Source organism: Mustela lutreola, chromosome 3 (assembly GCF_030435805.1).
Source record: "Mustela lutreola isolate mMusLut2 chromosome 3, mMusLut2.pri, whole genome shotgun sequence".
NCBI lineage: Eukaryota > Metazoa > Chordata > Mammalia > Carnivora > Mustelidae > Mustela > Mustela lutreola.
This window is the reverse complement of record NC_081292.1, coordinates 96613883-96633387: the sequence shown is the minus strand read 5'-3', so window position 1 is coordinate 96633387 and position 19505 is coordinate 96613883. Positions and strand designations below refer to the sequence as shown.

Genomic DNA, 19505 nt, shown 5'->3' with positions numbered 1-19505 from the left:
TGATAGGTTTTGTCGAAGTTCCATCAGGCTTATGCTCTGGCTTTCTCTTCTTCTTTTATAGTAAGCCAAATATTTCTTTGTTACATCACTATAGGATCCCTGTTATAGGGGTACCTCAGTTGAGAAAGGAAACCTGATATTAACCCTAGAGCATTGATTTTCAAGTGGGGTTTTAATGGATATATTAAAATCACTTAAGCAGCTTTTTCCAGGTGAGGTTAAATATTGAATTCAACTATTTTTACTAATAGGAATGTATTGAGTTGGGGGGGCAGGAAGCCTGATTTACCATAAACATAGAGTTTTTGCCTTTAATGAATGCTCATTTTTTTTTCTCTTTTTTAAAGATTTTATTTATTTATTTGACAGATCACAAGTAGGCAGAAAGAGAGGAGGAAGCAGGCTTCCTGCTGAGCAGAGAACCTGATGCGGGGCTCGATCCCAGAACCCTGGGATCATGACCTGAGCCGAAGGCAGAGGCTTTAACCCACTGAGCCACCCAGGCGCCCCTGAATGCTTATTTCTAATAGAATACCATCTTTTTTTTCTTAATTCTCTGGCCCACATATGATGGTGGTATCAGAATTCTAAAAAAGCAGAATCAGATGATCACAGCATTCAGTAAACAGGGATCATCTTTGAAGGTGGCATTATGTTCAACTTGGGATTTTTGCATTGTTTTTCCCTAAGTCTGTTTTTTTTTAATAATTGACAATGTGTGGCTTTTTTAATTAGAAAAAAAGGCACAGATATAAATTCATGGGCATGCGTATGGTTTAACAACCAGTAGTTAGCCACTTTGCCAGATGACAGCTGCATTCCTGTTGGGAGCATTCTTTTCTCCTACCTTTTATGGGCACAGTGGAAAAACAAGACTAAGTTGCTTTCCACTCAGCTCCCCCTCTATTTACTACTGATGGAAAATATTTCATGGCATTATCCTTAAGGCATGGCATCTGCCTTAGCCAGTACAAGTCATCAGTGGTCGAAGTGGGCATCCCGGCTATCATCCTGCAGAAACATGTCCAGCTTCCTCCATTGGGAAATAGCTGGGAATCATGGTGGACTTGTATTGCTTACCTTTGGTGTTCAGTGCACTGCACTTTAGGTAATGTGGTGGCATCATCCTAGTCTCCAGTGTTTATGTCCCTGTCACTGGTGTAACTGTGGGGTCTTGCACAGATGGTAGCTGTCCTTCTATATATCTAATGTGGACTGCAGCTTTTTTTTCCCCAAAAATTTTCCTACATAGAGTTAATAGACAGGTCTGTAAGAACACTAAAGTATGTCCCGTTCAGCCATGCCTTCTAAACAAAACTTGATTGCAAATGCTAGAGGAGAGCAAACTTTGAGCCTCAGATTAGATTTGAAAACTCTGTAGTCATTTTGATTTTGCTGTAAAGTTTTGTGCTAAATCACAGGACATTCAAAGGATCTTAGAAATAAAGTGATGATTTAAGAAGGACTTCTTGTAGATGAGACTTCGAAATTAAAATGATTGACTTAGTACTAATTAGCTATGGATTGTTCAGTAGAAGCTAAGGTCTTTGCCGTGTTGGTATTCAAAATTTTGTTGATTTTTGTTGTTGCTGTTGTCAAAAATTTTTCTCCTTTAAAAAAGGTTTCCAGGAAGTCCTGGTATTTTTGTTAAAGTATTGATGTTGAACCCTGCTTTGGCAAATAACAGTGAGAATATATGAATGTATCAGTAGGATACTGGCTTGAAATAATTCAGTTGAATCTTATATGCTTATCTTTCTTTTTTTATTTTGATTAAAGCTCAAGATCCAGGCTTCTTATTACTGTTTGCATTCTTAAGATTGTTGCTGGCCAAGAATGTTTTGGCATGCCAATAAAAGCATATGAGAGGTAATATGATTGGATTTTGCATTTGTAGCTAAGGTGGTGCCGCAGCAGATCACACACACTTCTCCTCGGATCCAGCCTGATTACCCTGCAGAGAGGAGTAGCCTGATTCCCATTTCAGGTCATCGGGCCTCTCCAAATCCTGTGGCCATGGAAACCCGAAGTGACAATAGGTAGGAGGGAATGTGCCAGTTACACTACCCCAATGTGTCATTAATTGTTTTGATTTTTCAATAACACAAAAAATGTCTGAGAAATATAGTTACATATATGTTTATTCTTATTTTCAGATTTCCTCCTGAAAATAATACAGTGTATAATTTTTTTTAATTTTACGAAAACGTGCTGTGTTTATTTAGCTGTTCTTCTTTTGATGGATGTTCTACTGGTATCTATTTTTTCATTTGGTGTGTTTCTGTGTTTGATTTATTTTGAGCTGATTTTAGAGTATAGGTTGCAGTGGCATGACCATTTATACCTAAGTACTTTCATTTTCATCCCCTAAGAACAAAGACCTGCTCGTTACCTTAGTGCAGTTACCCAAAAATGGTTCTTTCATAAAGTGACATTTTTGAAGAGTATAGGTAAGCTAGTTGTTTTTGTAGAAAATTCTTCAGTTTAGGGTTGTTGAATTGTTTCCTCATAGTTAGATTCAAGTAATGCCTTTTTGTAGCAAATACCACTTATGTGATGCATTCTTCTCACTGTTACTGAGAGCCACCCCTATGTCTCATTGTTAGCTATGTCAGCACTAATTACCTAGTGAAGGTGATGTTTGCCAGATTTTTCTATAAAGATATATTTTTCTCCTTTTTTCCTAATTTTAATGATTTTATTCATTTATTTGAGAGAGAAAATGATCAGGGGGCGGGGGTAGAGGAAGAATCAGACTCCCCACTCAACAGGGAGCCCAGTGTAGGGCTCGATCACAGGACTCTGGAATCATGACTCAAGCCAAAGGCAGATGCTTTACTGACCAAGCCACCCAGGTGCCCCTGTTTTTCTGCTTTGTAAACCACTAATCTTTGTGAAAATTTTGGAGCCTGTAAAAACCCTGTTCCTCAATAAACTTTCATTCAGTGGCATTAGCATCTATTGGGGATTCTTTTTTTTAAAGGAGTCCTTTTATTTATTTATTTATTTTAAGATTTTATTTATTTCTCAAAGAGCGAGCATGAGAGAGAGCACAAGCAGGAGGAGCGGCAGGCAGAGGGAGAAGCAGGCTCCCCACTGAGCAGAGATCCTGGTGCAGGACTCGATCCCGGGGTCTTAGGATGACCTGAGCTGAAGGCAGATGTTTAACGGACTGAGCCATCCAGCATCCCTCTGTTGAGGTTTCTTGGCTGAATCAGTTGATGGTTGCAGTATGATCATTGCAAAATAGTGACATTTTCTATCATTTCTTCCACATTTATCAGTTGGCATGTTTATGTAAATAAATTTTTATATATCCCCATTTATTTTGTTGTATATATATATATTTTTTAAAGATTTTATTTATTTGTCAGAGACAGAGGGAGAGAGAGCGAGCGAGCACAGGCAGACAGAGAGGCAGGCAGAGGCAGAGGGAGAAGCAGGCTCCCTGCCGAGCAAGGAGCCCGATGTGGGACTCGATCCCAGGACCCTGGGATCATGACCTGAGCCGAAGGCAGCTGCTTAACCAACTGAGCCACCCAGGCGTCCCTATTTTGTTGTATATTTTATTTTTTTAAATGAGCATGGACTCGTGGATTTATTTATTATTATAATTCATTGTTGTCATTTGTTTTGATGTTCACATTGTCTCTGGGAGTTTCTTCAGACCAGTTCCTATGGGCTTTCCATGTCCCATACATTCTACCCCTTCCTTACTTCCCATCACAACAAGATATTCCAAGTTTCTCCTGAATATTGTCTGAGCCCTAAAATCTACCATTTTTAACCATGGGTTCCTTTTCATCATTTAGAAACCAGAATCTAGGCATTAGCTCTGTTTATTGCTACTTGATTGTCATTTCTTCCAGTCTCTTTTAGCTGACAAAATAGGAAGTATGTGACATCATAAAAACTCATTAGGGGTGCCTGGATGGCTTGGTTGATTAAGTGTCTGACTCTTGGTTTCAGCTCAGGTCATGATTGTGGGATTAAGCCCCTGCCAAACTCCATGCCAAGTGGGGAGCCTGGGTGAGATTCTCTACCTCTCCCTTTGTCTCCCTTGGTCTCTCACTCTTTTTGTAAAATAAATAAATTAAAAAAATAAAAATTTTAAAAAAAACTTTTTAGTTGATCCTTCTAGTTCAACCCCATTACCTCCCCCATTCCGTATTTATATCTTCTCTCCCAGTGAGAACCTGGTACAGTGCATATGAAGTAGTTTCAGAATTGGGTCATTTTTAAATGTTCTTGTTTGCATATTATGGTGTGTAGGAATGCTTATAGGTTTTAATATATTGGTCTTTGTATCCATTCACCTTGCTAAACACACCTGTTAGCCCTAAAAGTTTATCGACTCTCTTGGATTTCCTATGTAAGTGTTTATTTTGTGTACAAAAAGGGACAGTTTTTTGAAGGATGAGGTATTTTTTTCATTTCCATTTTTCAAACCTGTGTGTCTCTCGTTACCTGGAGCTTCCAATATGATGTTAAATAGAGTAGAGATAATAAGAAGTCTTATCTTATTCCTGATCTGAATGGGAATTCTTGGGAAATTTCAGAATAGATTTTGCTAGGTGCTATTTTCAGATTAAGGAACAAAGTTTTTTTCCATTCCTTTTGTCAAGATATTTATATCCTAAGTATTGAATGCTATCCAAATTTGAAGCGGGAAGTAATTTTTCTTTAATTCTAGTATAACTAACATAGAGTATTATGTTTCTATTAAATATTTTTGTGTATCTTTTGTGATACTTCAAATGATCTCTTAATTTTTTAAAGAATCTAAGGCATTCATAGAAATTTTGATATTGAATCATTGTTATCTAACTGTGGTAAACCTTATTTGATCATAATGTATTTTGTTTTATACAGTACTTAGTTCCATTTTTTTTTTAGAAATTTTTGTGTTGATGTAGAGAATGAGATTTGTTTATCATCTTTTCTCCTGTTCTCCCTATCTAGTTTTGGTGGCAGGGCTATGTTAAAATTTGCTCTTTTCTTTTTCTGGTTTCTGAATCAGTTTGTATAAGGTTGGGATTCTGTTTTACTTGTATTTGATAAGATTTGCCAGTGTAAACTTTAGAGTCTTTCAAGTGGAATTGAGCAGAGAAAACCTTTGATTACTGAGGTTTTTTTGTGTTGGTTTTGGTGATTGTTACTGTATTTTCGTGTTTATTGATGTATTTATAGCACCCATTTATTTTTACAAATGCTCCTCTTTCTAGGTGTGTGTCCTTTGATCTGACAGTTTATTTGGGACACAATTGGGGAAATGTTGGCATGGCATATATGGATACAAAAAGGATATAGGGGATAGGATCATTTGAAATTGAAAAAGAAAATAGACCTATTTTGGTTTATATTACCTGTCTTCTGTCTATAGACCATCTGTTCCTGTTCAGTTCCAGTACTTTTTGCCAACATACCCACCTTCTGCATACCCACTGGCTGCGCACACTTACACTCCAATCACCAGCTCCGTGTCCACCATCCGACAGTATCCAGGTATGAGCCCTGCTATTAAGAGGACTTTTAACGTTCCAGTTTTTGGAAGCAGTGAGGTCAAAATTGACCAATGAGTATTTGTAGTATGGATTTAATTACTCCACCTTCTATCTTCAAGTTCAGATAAGGCTAAAATCTGAAGCTGTAAGGTTTTAGATCATATCTCTGTGATCTATAAGAAGATTGCTACTTACTAGTGTATTTGTATGCTTTTATCCCACCCTGAGTATTATGTTAACAATTTGTTATGAGTTAAAATGGTAAAACCCATACTTTTATGGGGCGAGCTTCTATTGTTTTGTGGATCTCCCTTGTGTTTTTTAGTATTAGTCCAGTTATGTCAGCACTCACCAGTAAATAGCATTCTTTTTGCCGATCCAGAAAAAAAAAACAAAAAACAATAATTAATCCTCAGGGTTTGTGTTTTCTTTTCCTATGAGACGCTCAGCTCACTTTAGGCATAAGAGAGCCAGATTGTGGGTGTTGCTCTTCTATGTGAAACAGCACTGCAGCCAAGGCTCCATGGAGCCATTGAGCACTTGAAGGGGGAACTGGTGCAAATGAAAAACTGATTTTTTTGTTTTGTTTTACTTAATTAAAATTGGAGAAATTTTTAGTATGTTTGGAACAACTTAGTAATATGAAACTACTGCTTCAAAATTGTAGATTATATTGAATCAAAATACAATTAAAATATTTTTCTTTTTTTTTAAAGATTTTTTTTTTAATTTATTTATTTGACAGACAGAGATCACAAGTAGGCACAGACGCAGGCAGAGAGAGGGAGGAAGGGATGCAGGCTCCCGCTGAGCAGAGAGCCCAACGCGGGACTTGATCCCAGGACCCTGGGATCATGACCTGAGCTGAAGGCAGAAGCTTTAACACTGAGCCACCCAAGCGCCCCCAAATAAAATATTTCTGATAAAAACTGAACTCAGTATCTGATTTGAAATATGTTTTTTTATAAAATATACCTTGAATTTTGAAAATAACATAGTATGGAAAAGAAACTGTAAAGTATCTTACTAATTATTTTTGTAATGATTCTATTTTGAAATTTTAATATTTGGGATGTATTGGGTTAAACAGAGTATATTATTAAAATTAATTTGGCCTGGGGTGCCTGGGTGGCTCAGTGGGTTAAGCCTCTGCCTTTGGCTCAGGTCATGATCTCAGGGTCCTGGGATCAAGCTCCACATCAGGCTTTCTGCTCAGCAGGGAGTCTGCTTTCCTCCCTCCCCTCTCTCTGTCTGCCTCTGCCTGCTTGTGATCTCTCTATCAAATAAGTAAATAACTTTTTTTTAATTAAAAAAAATTAATTTGGTCTGCTTTTTACTTTATTAATGTGGCTACTGGAAAATTTACAATTGCATGTATGACTTATATTTCCATTGGGCAGTGTTGGCTCAAAACTTCAAAATTCTAAGGTATTTAAATCTCTTTGGAAACGGGTTCCTCAGTCTCTGCCTTGGGTTTTTTGTTGTTGTTGTTTTCCACAAAACTTTCCCCAAGGTTTATTTATTTCTTTATTTTTTAAAGATTTATGGATTTATTTGAGAGAGCGCATGAAAGGGGTGGGGGCAGAGGGAGAGGGAGAGAATGTGCAGCAGACTCTGCGCTGAGCTCTGATCCAGACACAGAGTTTGATCTCACAACCCTGAGATCATGACACGAGTAGAAACCAAGAGTCAGATGATTAACCAACTCTACCACCTGGGCACCCCGTCCCTAGGTTTATTTTAATGTGGGGAAGTAGCTGATGAATTGTTCTGAGTTTTCTGTCATATTTTGCTATACATCAAAGTAATAGCATCTTTTTAAAGGAAACTTACAACTGTTCTTTGTTAACAATCCTATAAAGATAAAACCATGTTTAATTGATTATGGTAAAAAGTAGGATGGCAGTAAGTATGGTAGAACCATGTTGATAAGTAAGAAATAAATTTCATGTGTGTGTGTGTGTCGGTGTGTATGTGTGTTACACTCATAGCTGAAAATTCTGAAGTCTATCAATAACAGCACTTCCTTCAGGTTCCTTCATCTCCCTTACCCAGTTGGTACTTCCACAACAGTGCAGTTATGTTGCCTTTCTGGGGTAGGAAATTCATGACCGATATGTATTTCTCTCAGTGCTATCTAACTAAAAAGGACCTGCATAGGCTCCCTTGAGCTAGAATAATCTGCAGACACTACCATTTTATATAAACATTTATTTATAAAAATCCATTGTAAGAGGACTGTCAGAAGAATTGGGGATCCTGCCAACCATCTGTTTCTCTTCCAGCTGTCTTCTTTACTACTACAGTAGTCCTGATGGATAGGAACACAGAAAAATGAGTAGTCCAATGAACAGCAATTTATTTCTTCCAATACTGTAATTGTTGGTGCAGATGATGGGTAATGTTTTATTTCTCAGGCTTGTGGATCTTTGCATAGATGAACACAACTGAAGGAATGATTGATTAGCTTACAATATCCTGTTTTCAAGTGGCTCCTTTTAAATGATTTTAAAGCAAATGTTTTTCAAATAAGGAGGAAGATAAGAAAATGTATATATAATGGGCCAAATATGAGATTACTATAATATATAGTTTATGATAGAGTAGACCAATTGTTCATGGGTGGTGGTTACATTATAAAGATGGAATCTTTTTGGTTCATTGAATATAGATATAAACACGTAAATTATGAATACATATGTATAATTTATATAGTTTGCAAGTAATTGATCCCTCTCAGATTGTTCTGAAATTTCACTTGTTTCAGAGATGTTTTCCATTTTATTCATTTATTTATTCATGGTGGGTTTTTTTTGTTTTTTTTTTTTAGATTTTATTTATTGAGAGAGGGAGAGAAAGTGGATGCATGAGGAGGGGAAGGACAGGGAGAAGGAGAAGCAGGCTCCCTCCTGAGAGGGAGCCTGACATACAATGTGGGGCTCAATCCCAGAACCTTGGGATCATGACCTGAGCCCAAGGCAGATGCTTAACCAACTGAACTAGCTACCCAGGCACCCTTATTTATTAATTTTATAGATATTTATTGAAACCCTGTTATTGTATGTAAGGTCCTATGTTAGGCTCTGTTTGTAAAGGTGACTCTTAAATGGTTCACTTTGAACAAACTTAGACCCTAATAGGGAGATAAGACTTGAAGAGCTCTTACTAGAAAGTGCCACGTTCCAGTAAAAGAGACTTGAACAAAACCAACCTGCTTCTGAGCTAATAGAGGTTATTTCTACTTGAAAGGGAAAGGTTAGAGGTCAGGAGTCATTTCTAAAGGAAGTGACATTTGGAAAGCCTCTTAGAATGCACAGGACAGAACCACAGGGTGGGACTGGGGAAAAGCTCTTTTCTGTGTGTGAATAAAGTATTAGCACAGAATATGCGCTCAGACCAGAGTGGTTTGGTTTTGGCATGCGTGTACTACATGTTCAGGCAAATGCCCACAACTGTTACTGAACAAAAAAAAGGTTCATTCACTTCTCAGGAAGAAACTAATAGCTTTGCCAGGTTGATTCTTTTTTTTTTCTTTTTCTCTTTCTTTTACATCAAGAGAAGAATTATAATGTAACGGTAACTATGAATTTACATGTACTAACATTTTGCTGCAATTTTGTCATTGATAATAACAATTTAACCACTATATATATGGTATATAAAGCTTGAATTACATCAGTGTTTCCCCTTTTTTCAACTGAGATGTCATTGACATGACATACTGGTTTCAGGTGTACAACGTAATGATTCGGTATTTTTGTGTATCATGAAATGATCACCACAATAAGTCTAGTTAACAACATCCATCACCACAGATAGTTACAAAATGTTTTTTCTTGTGATGGAAACAAAGATATATCTTCTTCGGAACTTTCAGATATCGAGTATAGTATTATTAACCATAGTCACCATGCTGTATACTACATCCCAAAGTCTTATTTATTTTATAACTGGCAGTTTGTACCTTTGACCCCCTTCACCCATGTCTCCCATCCCCCATTACCTGCCTCTGGCAACTGCCAGTCTGTTCTTTGTATCTATGAACTTGGTTTGTTTATATTTGTTTTTAAATTCCACAAATAAGTGAGATCATATGGGGTTTTTTTCTGACCTTGTCTGGCTTATTTCACTTAACATAATACCCTCAGGGTCCATCCGTGTTGTCACAGGTGGCAAGATTTAATTCTTTTTTTTTTTTTTTTTTTTTAAAGATTTTATTTGTCAGAGAGAGAGAGTGAGCACGGGCAGACAGATGGCAGGTAGAGACAGAGGGAGAAGCAGGCTCCCTGCTGAGCAAGGAGCCTGATGTGGCACTGGATCCCAGGACACTGGGATCATGACCTGAGCCGAAGGCAGCTGTTTAACCAACTGAGCCACCCAGGCGTCCCAAGATTTAATTCTTTATTAAGGCTAAAGAATACTCTTCTCTGTGTGTGTGTGTGTAGAGATAGATGTCACGTTTTCTCTATCCATTTATCCATCACTAGATCCTTAGGGTTGTTTCCGTATGTTTGTTACTGTAAATAACATTTCATTTATTTGAGAAGAAACATCATTTGTATTTTTCTTTCCACAAATAGAAATTCCTTCTCTTTTGCTTCCTGGGAATGCTGCTGTTTTCAATTTTGTTGTTTTTGAGTTTTTAATATACACTGTAGTGAAAAAGGAAACTTGTTTGTTCTCTATCTTCAGCGCATATATGGAATTTAAAATTTGTAACTATCATATATCAAAAATACCTATGATGTTGGTTCCATCAGTTAGAGCAAATATTCTTGACCTGGGAGCCATGGGTGGGTCTCAGAAGTTTTATTTTAATTATTTAGGACAGTTGCCTGACTCACATTTAGAATTTAATAGATGATTTCCTTTTTCTTGTTTTAATGCTTTTCTAGTAATCTGCAGGAAGATCATATCACGCTGATAAGAAGTGAGGGAAAAAGCTCTAATATATAGAGCTTTATGTAGTGCTTTGTTAAAAAAAAAAAAATGAGGTTTTATGGGGCTCCTGAGTGGCATATTGGTTGGGCATCCAGCTCTGCTTAGTTCATGAGCTTGGGGTTGTGAAATCAAACCCCACATCTGTGCTCTGCACAGAGTCTGCTTGAGACTCTCTCTCCCTCTCTCTGTGTCCCTCCCACTAGGGCACGCATGTGCTTTCACTATCTCTCTGATAAAGAAGTAAATCCTTAAAAAATTAAAAAAAAAAAAGCGGTGACTGGGTGACCCAGTGGGTTAAGCCTTTACCTTCGGCTCAGGTCATGATCTCAGGGTCCTAGGATTGAGCCCCACATCAGACTCTCTGCTCAGCAGGGAGCCTCCTTCCCCCTCTCTCTCTGCCTGCCTCTCTGCCTACTTGTGATCTCTCTGTCAAATAAATAAATAAAACCTTAAAAAAAAAAAAAAACTGGGGTGCCTGGGTGGCTCAGTTGGCTGAACATCCCACTCTTGATTCCAGCTCAGGTCATGATCTCAGGATCATGAGATCAGGCTCCATGTGGGACTCCTCCCTGGGTGTGGAGCCTGCTTGGGATTCTCTCTCTCCCTCTCAAAAAAAAAAAAAAAAAAAAAAGGTGCCATAAAAACTGAGGGTTTAGATCTTTTACAGCGGAAAAGTCTGTTTTCGTTTTAGTGTTTTTTTTTTCTTTATGTGGACTATATCTAATCAGAGCTGACACTCTTGTAACTTTCTGCATCATTTTCAGTTTCCGCTCAGGCTCCAAACTCTGCCATCACAGCTCAAACTAGTGTTGGGGTGGCATCCACCGTCCACCTAAATCCCATGCAGTTGATGACAGTGGATGCTTCTCATGCTCGACATATCCAAGGGATCCAGCCAGCACCCATCAGTACACAGGGGATTCAGCCAGCACCCATCGGAACTCCAGGAATACAGCCAGCACCAGTGGGCACACAGGGAATTCACTCAGCAACCCCAATAAACACACAGGGACTTCAGCCTGCACCAATGGGTACTCAGCAGCCTCAACCTGAAGGAAAGACTTCAGGTAATTTGAGTTTTTTTCATGGAAGTTGGTATAGAGGAAAGAGATACATACTAGGTTTAAATCATGGTTCTGTCGGGGCGCCTGGGTGGCTCAGTGGTTAAGCCGCTGCCTTCGGCTCAGGTCATGATCTCAGGGTCCTGGGATCGAGTCCCGCATCGGGCTCTCTGCTCAGCAGGGAGCCTGCTTCCTCCTCTCTCTCTCTCTCTGCCTGCCTCTCTGCCTACTTGTGATTTCTCTCTGTCAAATAAATAAATAAAATCTTTAAAAAAAAAAAAAAAAAAATCATGGTTCTGTCACTTACTGGCTTGGTGGTCTTGAGTAATTTCCCCTGCCTTAGTTTCTTCTTTTAACGTGAGTTACAGATAACATGAGTTATCTGTCAGAGTCATTGTAAACATTAAAAGTTTTGTACATAAACAGCCTAATATGTGTTTGCATGTGGTAAGAAGCACTCTGTAAAGTTGAGAGAGAAAATTCACCTTTATTATAGCATTCTTATTCTCTTAAAGATGTTCTTCAGAGTTGTATGTAAAGCTGTAAAATTAATAATCATTTTTAGGGATTGTATCATTTTTAGGGATTGAGAAGCAATGGTATTTCACAAAAATTGTAGGAGATTATTTCTTGAAGTATGCTATGTACTTTGTGTATCTTATCTGATTTATTAGTAGTTACGATTAGGCAGCAAAGAGAGATGTGCATCAGTAGACTTAGTAACCTCTCCCACTTTGCCATCTGCTTTTAGACAGATGAACATCGTGCTCATCCCTTACTTTCTTGAAATTAGACAGTCATAGCATAGGCACTCTAATTCTGGTGGTCTAATTGCTTTTGTCTTATGTGACATTTTAGTAATGTTTCTTTTGTTTCTTCTTCGTTGTTCTCTCCTGCCCCTTCCCTGTCCTCCAGCAGTGGTGTTGGCAGATGGAGCCACAATTGTAGCCAACCCTATTAGCAATCCATTCAGTGCTGCTCCAGCAGCAACAACAGTGGTGCAGACCCACAGCCAGAGTGGTAGCACCAACGCTCCAGCCCAGGGCTCATCCCCCCGGCCAAGTATCCTCCGGAAGAAACCTGCTACAGATGGGTAGGTAGACCCAGTGGTGCCACATTACACCTCTAGATCTGGATATAATTAATAGAAACAGAAACAGTAGCTACTCATCCAGTGCTAGTAGCAGATTCTAAGCTCTCATCTTCTGTAGCATTTTTTAATCTGTTTGAAAATAACTTGGTCACAGACTTATTCAGTAGAGCCTTGCCAAGCAAAGACTGTAGGACAGTAAGAATCCATGAGTCTGGGTGGTGGGGAGTGCAGGAGGTGGCCAGTTTATAAGCAGCTGCTGCATACCATTTTAGGAGTTCTCTCTAGTTTTGGGAGTTTAATTCTAGATGCTCTGAGTAGCTTCTAATTGACCTTTCAGGTATGTCTAGGTAGGCATGTTAATGTGTACTGTTTATTTTCTTCCTTACTCCAGCATAAATTGTTGCTCAGGGCAAATAATATCCTAGATGTATTAAGTAAGGGTCATATTTAGTAGCAGAAGTGTACTGTGTTGCCTTAGGACCTCTAAGTTGGTGTGGGTCATGGGTAGGAAGGTATGTGCTGTGCTCTGAAACTTAAGTTGAAAACTTGGGAGGTGGAAGATAGGCAATCACACTTCAGAGAGCAGCGTTTCTGTGGCTTCACCAGCTCATATGCATCAATAGCAGAAGATTATAAAGTTTAAAACATAAGCTGCTGGGTCCATACAGGTTTCCAGATGTGCAGGATTTTGCCTCTTTTAAAGACTTGCCTCTTTTAAAGATAAAGTCAGTCTGTGTCAGTCCTTGTCAATGAAAATGGAAGGCAGAAGCACCTGCTTAACATGGCAGGTTGAACACGGACTTCTAAATTTGTTGTCTCCTCAGAGCCCTGTAGAACTTTTAGCAAAGAGGCTTTCTAAAAAAAATATAAGCACACAAGGATGGGAAGAATATAAGACAAAAGCAACCAAACTTTGAAGCTGGAAGGCAGGTAGGAGAGTGTTCACTCACTTGGTTGTGAGAAAGCTGAATTTTAAGTCTATAGAGAACGTTGAGAAGCATTCTCATTTAAATTGCTTGAGCTTCATATGGCCCAAGAACAGGAAGAACAAAGGGTAGAAGGAAGCTGGGCTGAAATGTGTTTGAGAAGGCTAGAGACCTGCATCCCCTGTACACTGCTCCTCCCAACCACAGCACACACCCAGAGGGTTAAATTCTGCATATGGTCCACTGGGATCAATCAGCATAAGGAGGGCCAGGAGTATTTTACCAGAAACATATTTGCAGAGTACTGAGACTTCAGTCCATGTCTCCCTTTCAGCTGGTGGGACCCTGGCAATTGAATGTTACAGGCAAAAAGTGGTATGAGAACTCCACTTTCTTTCTGGGATCGTCCAGCCCAGGTGGAGAGATGCAAAGATACCAACACTAAGGATTTTGTAAGCTCAGGAATCAGATCACTCTACAGTGAATCTTAAAGTAGGCAGCATACCACCTGAGTGGCTCAGTTGGTTAAGCATCCGACTCTTGATTTCGGCTCAGGTCATGATTTCAGGATTGTGAGATTGACACACCTGGGCTCCATGCTAGGCCTGGAGCCTGCTTAAAATACTTTCTTCTCCCTCTGTCCCTCCCCACTCCTCTCTCCCTCTTTCACTCCCTCCTTTAAAAAAAAAAAAAAAAAAAAAAAAAAAGGCAAGTTCTTCTTCAAGTTCAGAGGTTCCGACCAAGTGTTAGTTCCCCAGTCCTCATCACGAACACGCAACTAAGTATAACCAGGTGTATGAGGGGCCTTCTGACAATGCAAGATACAAACTATTAGACATACTGAAAAACGTAGCCTGAAAGATACAGGAGCTAAACAATGAGAATAAAACTAAAAACTGAAAGCGAAAGCAAATAAAGACCAAAACTGTGAATGCTGCCTTCAAAGGACAAAAAAAGATGTATTCATGAAACAGGAAGGCAGTACTATACAAAAGGAACATTTGGAGGACAAAAGAGAATGTCCTGAAATTTAAACTACAAAAGCAGAAATGGAACTCGGTAGAAGAGTTGGAAAATACAGTTGAGGAAATCTCTCAAAAGTAGAGTAAAAAAACAAAAAGATAGGAAACAGAAAAGACAAGATAATTAAAAGAATCAGTTCAAGAGCTCCTAACCGCTTTCAAGTAATAGAGTTTCAGCAAGAAATCAGATGAAAGGAAGGAGATCACTTAAACATAATTCATAGAAAATGTCCACACCTGAAGGGCATGAGTTTCCTGATTTAAAGAACCACGAAATACCAGGACAGTAGATGCTGTAGAAACCGATAAACCAACACCAAGATAAACATCTTGAAATTTCACAACGCTGGAGATAAAAAGATCTTCCCCCTTCTCCTACACTTCATCGCCTCCCTACAACCCTTTTGCTGTGCCCCTGTAATTGGCTCTGTCATCATCAGAATTCCTTGTATCCTTCCTCTTTGAGTATGCCTGCCTTCTTTTTTTTTTTTTTTTAGGTGATACATAATGTATTTAGATGATACATAATTCATTTAATGTATTTATAAACATTTTCTAGAAAAATGGAATGTTACACATGATTTTACAGTTTTTCTTCACACAAAGGTAGACATCTTTTCATATCATTGCATATACGTTATTCTTTTTAAAGAACGCATAATGTTTAAGTATAACAGACTATGATATATGTATGTAATCACTGCCTTACTGATAAACCATTTGGATTGGTTTCCATTTTTCACTCTTACAAACACTGCTAAGACAGACATTATCCTCCAACAGTCCTCGTGGACTCATGGTTGCTTTTAAGATAATTTCAAGAAGAGGAAACTCTGGATCAAGGGGTCTGTACATTGTTAGCTTTGACAGATATTCCTGAAGTGTCTTCCAAAACACACCATGAATTAACACTCCCATCATAGATACAAGTTCTTTTATTTCCCTCAACCCCAGTCCTTGTTTTGATTCCTCTCTGTAGTCTGCATTTCTGTAGGAACACATTCACATTTCTTTTTCCGAGAAAAGCCTTGTAGAGAATCTGCCTATTTCCCACTGGATGCTGCTCATTTTTGTGTGGATTTGGAGGGCTTGAAGTCACTGAGGTAGAGTCTGGCTGCTACCTCCTCTGTGGGGCACACCACTCTCATTTACCACAGACTCCTTAACTAACCCCTGTGTGCCTGCCTTCTTTAGCTAGAATCTGGTTTTCTCACGGGATCTTGGCTCCTGTACTCTCTCCAAAGTATTGACTGTCTATCCTCCAATCCTTCTGCCACTGAGCCTGGTGGTGGGGTTGATGTACCCTGTGTGCCTTAGTGCCACTTTCAGGCCATCCCTCTTGGAAAGCACTCAGTCTGTATTCAGATTTCATAAAACTTGCAGTTGAAAAAGTACTTTGACATATCCAAGTTATTCCAGGCACACTGCAACATTTTCTATAACTGAATCAGATATCAGTTTTAAATTCAAATTATTTAAATGAACTACTGTTTAAAATTTTGCTCCTGCTTGCACTTTCCACCAGTAGGCTGTTTAGTAGCCCTATATGGCTAGAGGCTACCTTGTTGGTCAGGGCAGCTCAAGAGGCTTACTCAGATTCCAGGTGATTTGCGGGTATGTTTGTATGTCCTTCAGAAAGTCCGTAATGTCTGGCTCTTGTTCTTTCCAAAATAATTTCTCAGCTATCTGGCTTCTCAGTTGTTTGAATGCTTTCCTATCCACCCCCCTCTATCAGCAGCACACACCCATAAGCACAAGACTTCCCTGACCTCTTCTTCTGTCCTTCAGTGTCCCACAGCCCACAGACCTCTTCTTCTGTCCTTCAGTGTCCCACAGCCCACCTTCAGGATCATGACCTGAGCCACAGGCAGCGGCACTGCAACAGTACCTACTGGGAAACCTTCAACCCATTGATGCTACCACCTTTGCGTTTTCCTCACTGCTTTCTTGGCCTTTCTCTGCTCTCCCTGACTCAGTTTCTGTGGTCCATTATAATCACTTCCTTGCCTAGCCCCCACTGCCTTACCCCACCCTCTTCACTTTGTCAGAACCAGAGTCAAATCCAACTTCCTGCTGAATTTGTGCAGCAGACTGTGGTGGGGTAAACAACCATGTTGACTGGCCCTGCTTAACCTCACAAACCTCGGCTAGGATCTTAGAAGAGACCCAACACAAAATGCTTCCTAAGCATGGGCTCAGATGTCATGAATTTTTTCTCATAAGGTGCCCACATTGTAATGAGTTGATATGTCTCCTAAGACTCTTTTATAGGTTTCCTTCATCTCTTTTTCCTTGAGATTTACTTGTTGAAAAAACTTGGTCTTCTGTCCTGTAGACTTTTCTCTCACTGCCTTGATTTTTTTCAACTGCATCCACATTTTATTAGTTTCCTAGAGCTGCCATAACAAATTGCCACAAATCTGGTGGCTTAAAACAACAGAGATTTATTCTCACGGAGGTGCCTAGTTGACTGAGTTGGTAGAGCATGGACCCCATGTTGGATATAGAAATTGCTTAAAGATAAATTTTTTTTTAATTTTTTTTATTATTATTTTGTTTTTTTAAGATTTCATTTATTTATTTGACACAGAGAAAGACAACAAGAGAGGAAACACAAGCAGAGGGAGTGGAAGAGGGAGAAGCAGGCTTCCCACCTAGCAGGGAGTCCAATGTGGGGCTCAATCCCAGGAGCCTGGGATCATGACCTGAGCCAAAGGCAGATGCTTAACAACTGAGCCACCCGGGTGCCCCTGCTTAAAGATAAAATCTTTTTAAAAAAAGAAATAATTCTCCAAAGTTATGATGGCTAGAAGTCTGAAATCAAGATGTCAACAGAGTTGGTTCCTTCTGAATGTACTCCACGAGAATCCATTCCATGCCTCCTTCCTCACTTCTGGTGCCTCTTGGCAAACCTTTGGCTTGTGGACACATCACTCCAATCTCTGCTTCTGTATTCACATGGTCTTCTCTGTGTCCCTGTGTCTCAAATCTCCCTCTCCTTTCTGTGAAAAGGATATGAGGAATTGGATTTAGGGTCCACCCTAAAGCTAGAAGGATCTTACTTTGAGTCTCTACCTTAATTATATTTACAAAGACCCTATTTTTTACATTAACAGGTATAGGGATTAGGACTTGGATATCTTTTTAGGGACCACAATTCAACCCACTACCCCTTTAGGGTAGTTTTGCTGTTCTTGTCTCCTCCACACATTTTCTCTTGTTACTTGAATCTAAGGCTTTATCAGATCCATATATATATATATATATATATATATATTTTTTTTTTTTTTTTTTTTTTTTTTTTTGGCAAGCCACTTTATAAATTAAAATGATGTTTGGTGGTCACACTTTTTTAGGCTAACTTACATCTAGATCGATTAATTAGGCTTTCCAAAATTCTGGTTCTAGCCATTTTCTCTCAACCCACTCTTGTCTAGCGTTTGCTCCCACCACTCTGCCAAAACTAAGCATGTCACAGTTACTCACCACTTCCACATTGCAGAGCCCAGTGTTTCTCAGTCATATGTGGCCTCTAGTGCATGGCACAATCGACACTAACTAACTTGATCAACTTTTCTCATTTGACTTCCAGGAACTTTCGCAGGTCAATATAAATGCATAAACATAATAATAATCGTGAACATGTAATATAGATTTCAAGTTTGATAATGAGTAGAAAGGAGATGGGGCATACTAGAAGCATCTAGTAGAAGCATCTAAAAGAGTCAGAGTGGTTGCTTCCTGGGTAGAGATTGACAAGAAAGAGGGAGGGATGGGGTGGGAACCTGCTATATTTTGTTAAAAGCTTTTTAATGCAAATGTGGCTTTTTCAATACTTACTTACTTTTAATACTTACTTTTTACTTACTTTTTCAATACTTTACTTTGATAAAATTTTAAAATCCACTTGAAAAATGGGTCTGCCTGGGGTGCCTGGGTGGCTCAGCGGGTTAAAGCCTCTGCCTTTGGCTCAGGTCATGATCCCAGGGTCCTGGGATCGAGCCCCGCATCGGGCTCTCTGCTCGGCAGGGAGCCTGCTTCCTCCTCTCTCTCTCTCTCTCTCTCTCTCTCTCTCTCTTTCTTTCTCTGCCTGCCTCTCTGCCAACTTGTGATCTCTGTCTGTCAAATAAATAAATAAAATCTTTAAGAAAAAACAAAATGGGTCAGCCACGACGTGGATGGAACTGGAGGGTATTATGCTTAGCAAAATAAGTCAGTCGGAGAAAGACAACTATCATATGATCTCCCTAATATGAGGAAGTGGTTGGGGGGTAGGAAAAGAAAAAATGAAAAAAGGTGGGATTGGGAGGGAGACAAACCATAAAAGACTCACTCTCAAAAAACAGACCGAGGGTTGAGGGGGGGAAGGGGGACGGGAGAGGGTGGTGGGGATATGGACATTGCGGAGGGTATGTGCTATGATGAGTGCTGTGAAATGTGTAAACCTGGCGATTCACAGACCTGTACCCCTGGGGGTAAAAATACATTATATGTTTATTTTTTTTAATGAATTAATTAATAAAAAAGTTTTTTTAAAATGGGTCAGCCAATATAGTGCTTTTATTTCGCCATAGGTATGCCTAGCAACTATGTACTTCCTATCCTTTAATGCCCTTGGACTGTTGTTTTCTGGGTTTGTCTGGTCTCTTTCAGAATGGCAGTTCGGAAAACCCTCATTCCTCCTCAGCCTCCTGAAGTGGCTAGCCCTCGAGTGGAGAGTTCTATGCGGAGCGCATCCGGGTCACCTAGGCCTGCAGGGTGAGCACATAAATGTTATCACTCTTGCTTCCAGCTGCACATAATTGGGAAAGAAAAAGTCTAACACATGTGACAAATTTTACATAATTTGCTTATCTACATCTTTTTATATCCACTTTCTAGCTGTGTGACCAGGGCACATTGCCCAGCCTCTGTATTATTTATAAAATAGCCATACTTACAACATCTGCTTCCTAGAA

General features: G+C 39.3%; 1 protein-coding gene across 6 annotated transcripts in view; it reads left to right on the top strand.

Moving 5' to 3' along the window:
* The window catches only part of SAP130 (Sin3A associated protein 130), a 92782-nt gene that overhangs the window by 29298 nt on the left and 43979 nt on the right, over positions 1 to 19505 (top strand). For 5 of the 6 annotated variants that reach the window (XM_059166534.1, XM_059166533.1, XM_059166532.1 and 2 more), the window contains 5 exons: positions 1898 to 2039; positions 5384 to 5505; positions 11210 to 11512; positions 12422 to 12599; positions 19201 to 19305. In XM_059166534.1, coding sequence (XP_059022517.1) covers positions 1898 to 2039; positions 5384 to 5505; positions 11210 to 11512; positions 12422 to 12599; positions 19201 to 19305 — 850 coding nt within the window. The remainder of the gene's footprint in view (positions 1 to 1897; positions 2040 to 5383; positions 5506 to 11209; positions 11513 to 12421; positions 12600 to 19200; positions 19306 to 19505) is intronic. The other variant, XM_059166531.1, reaches the window with a different exon arrangement.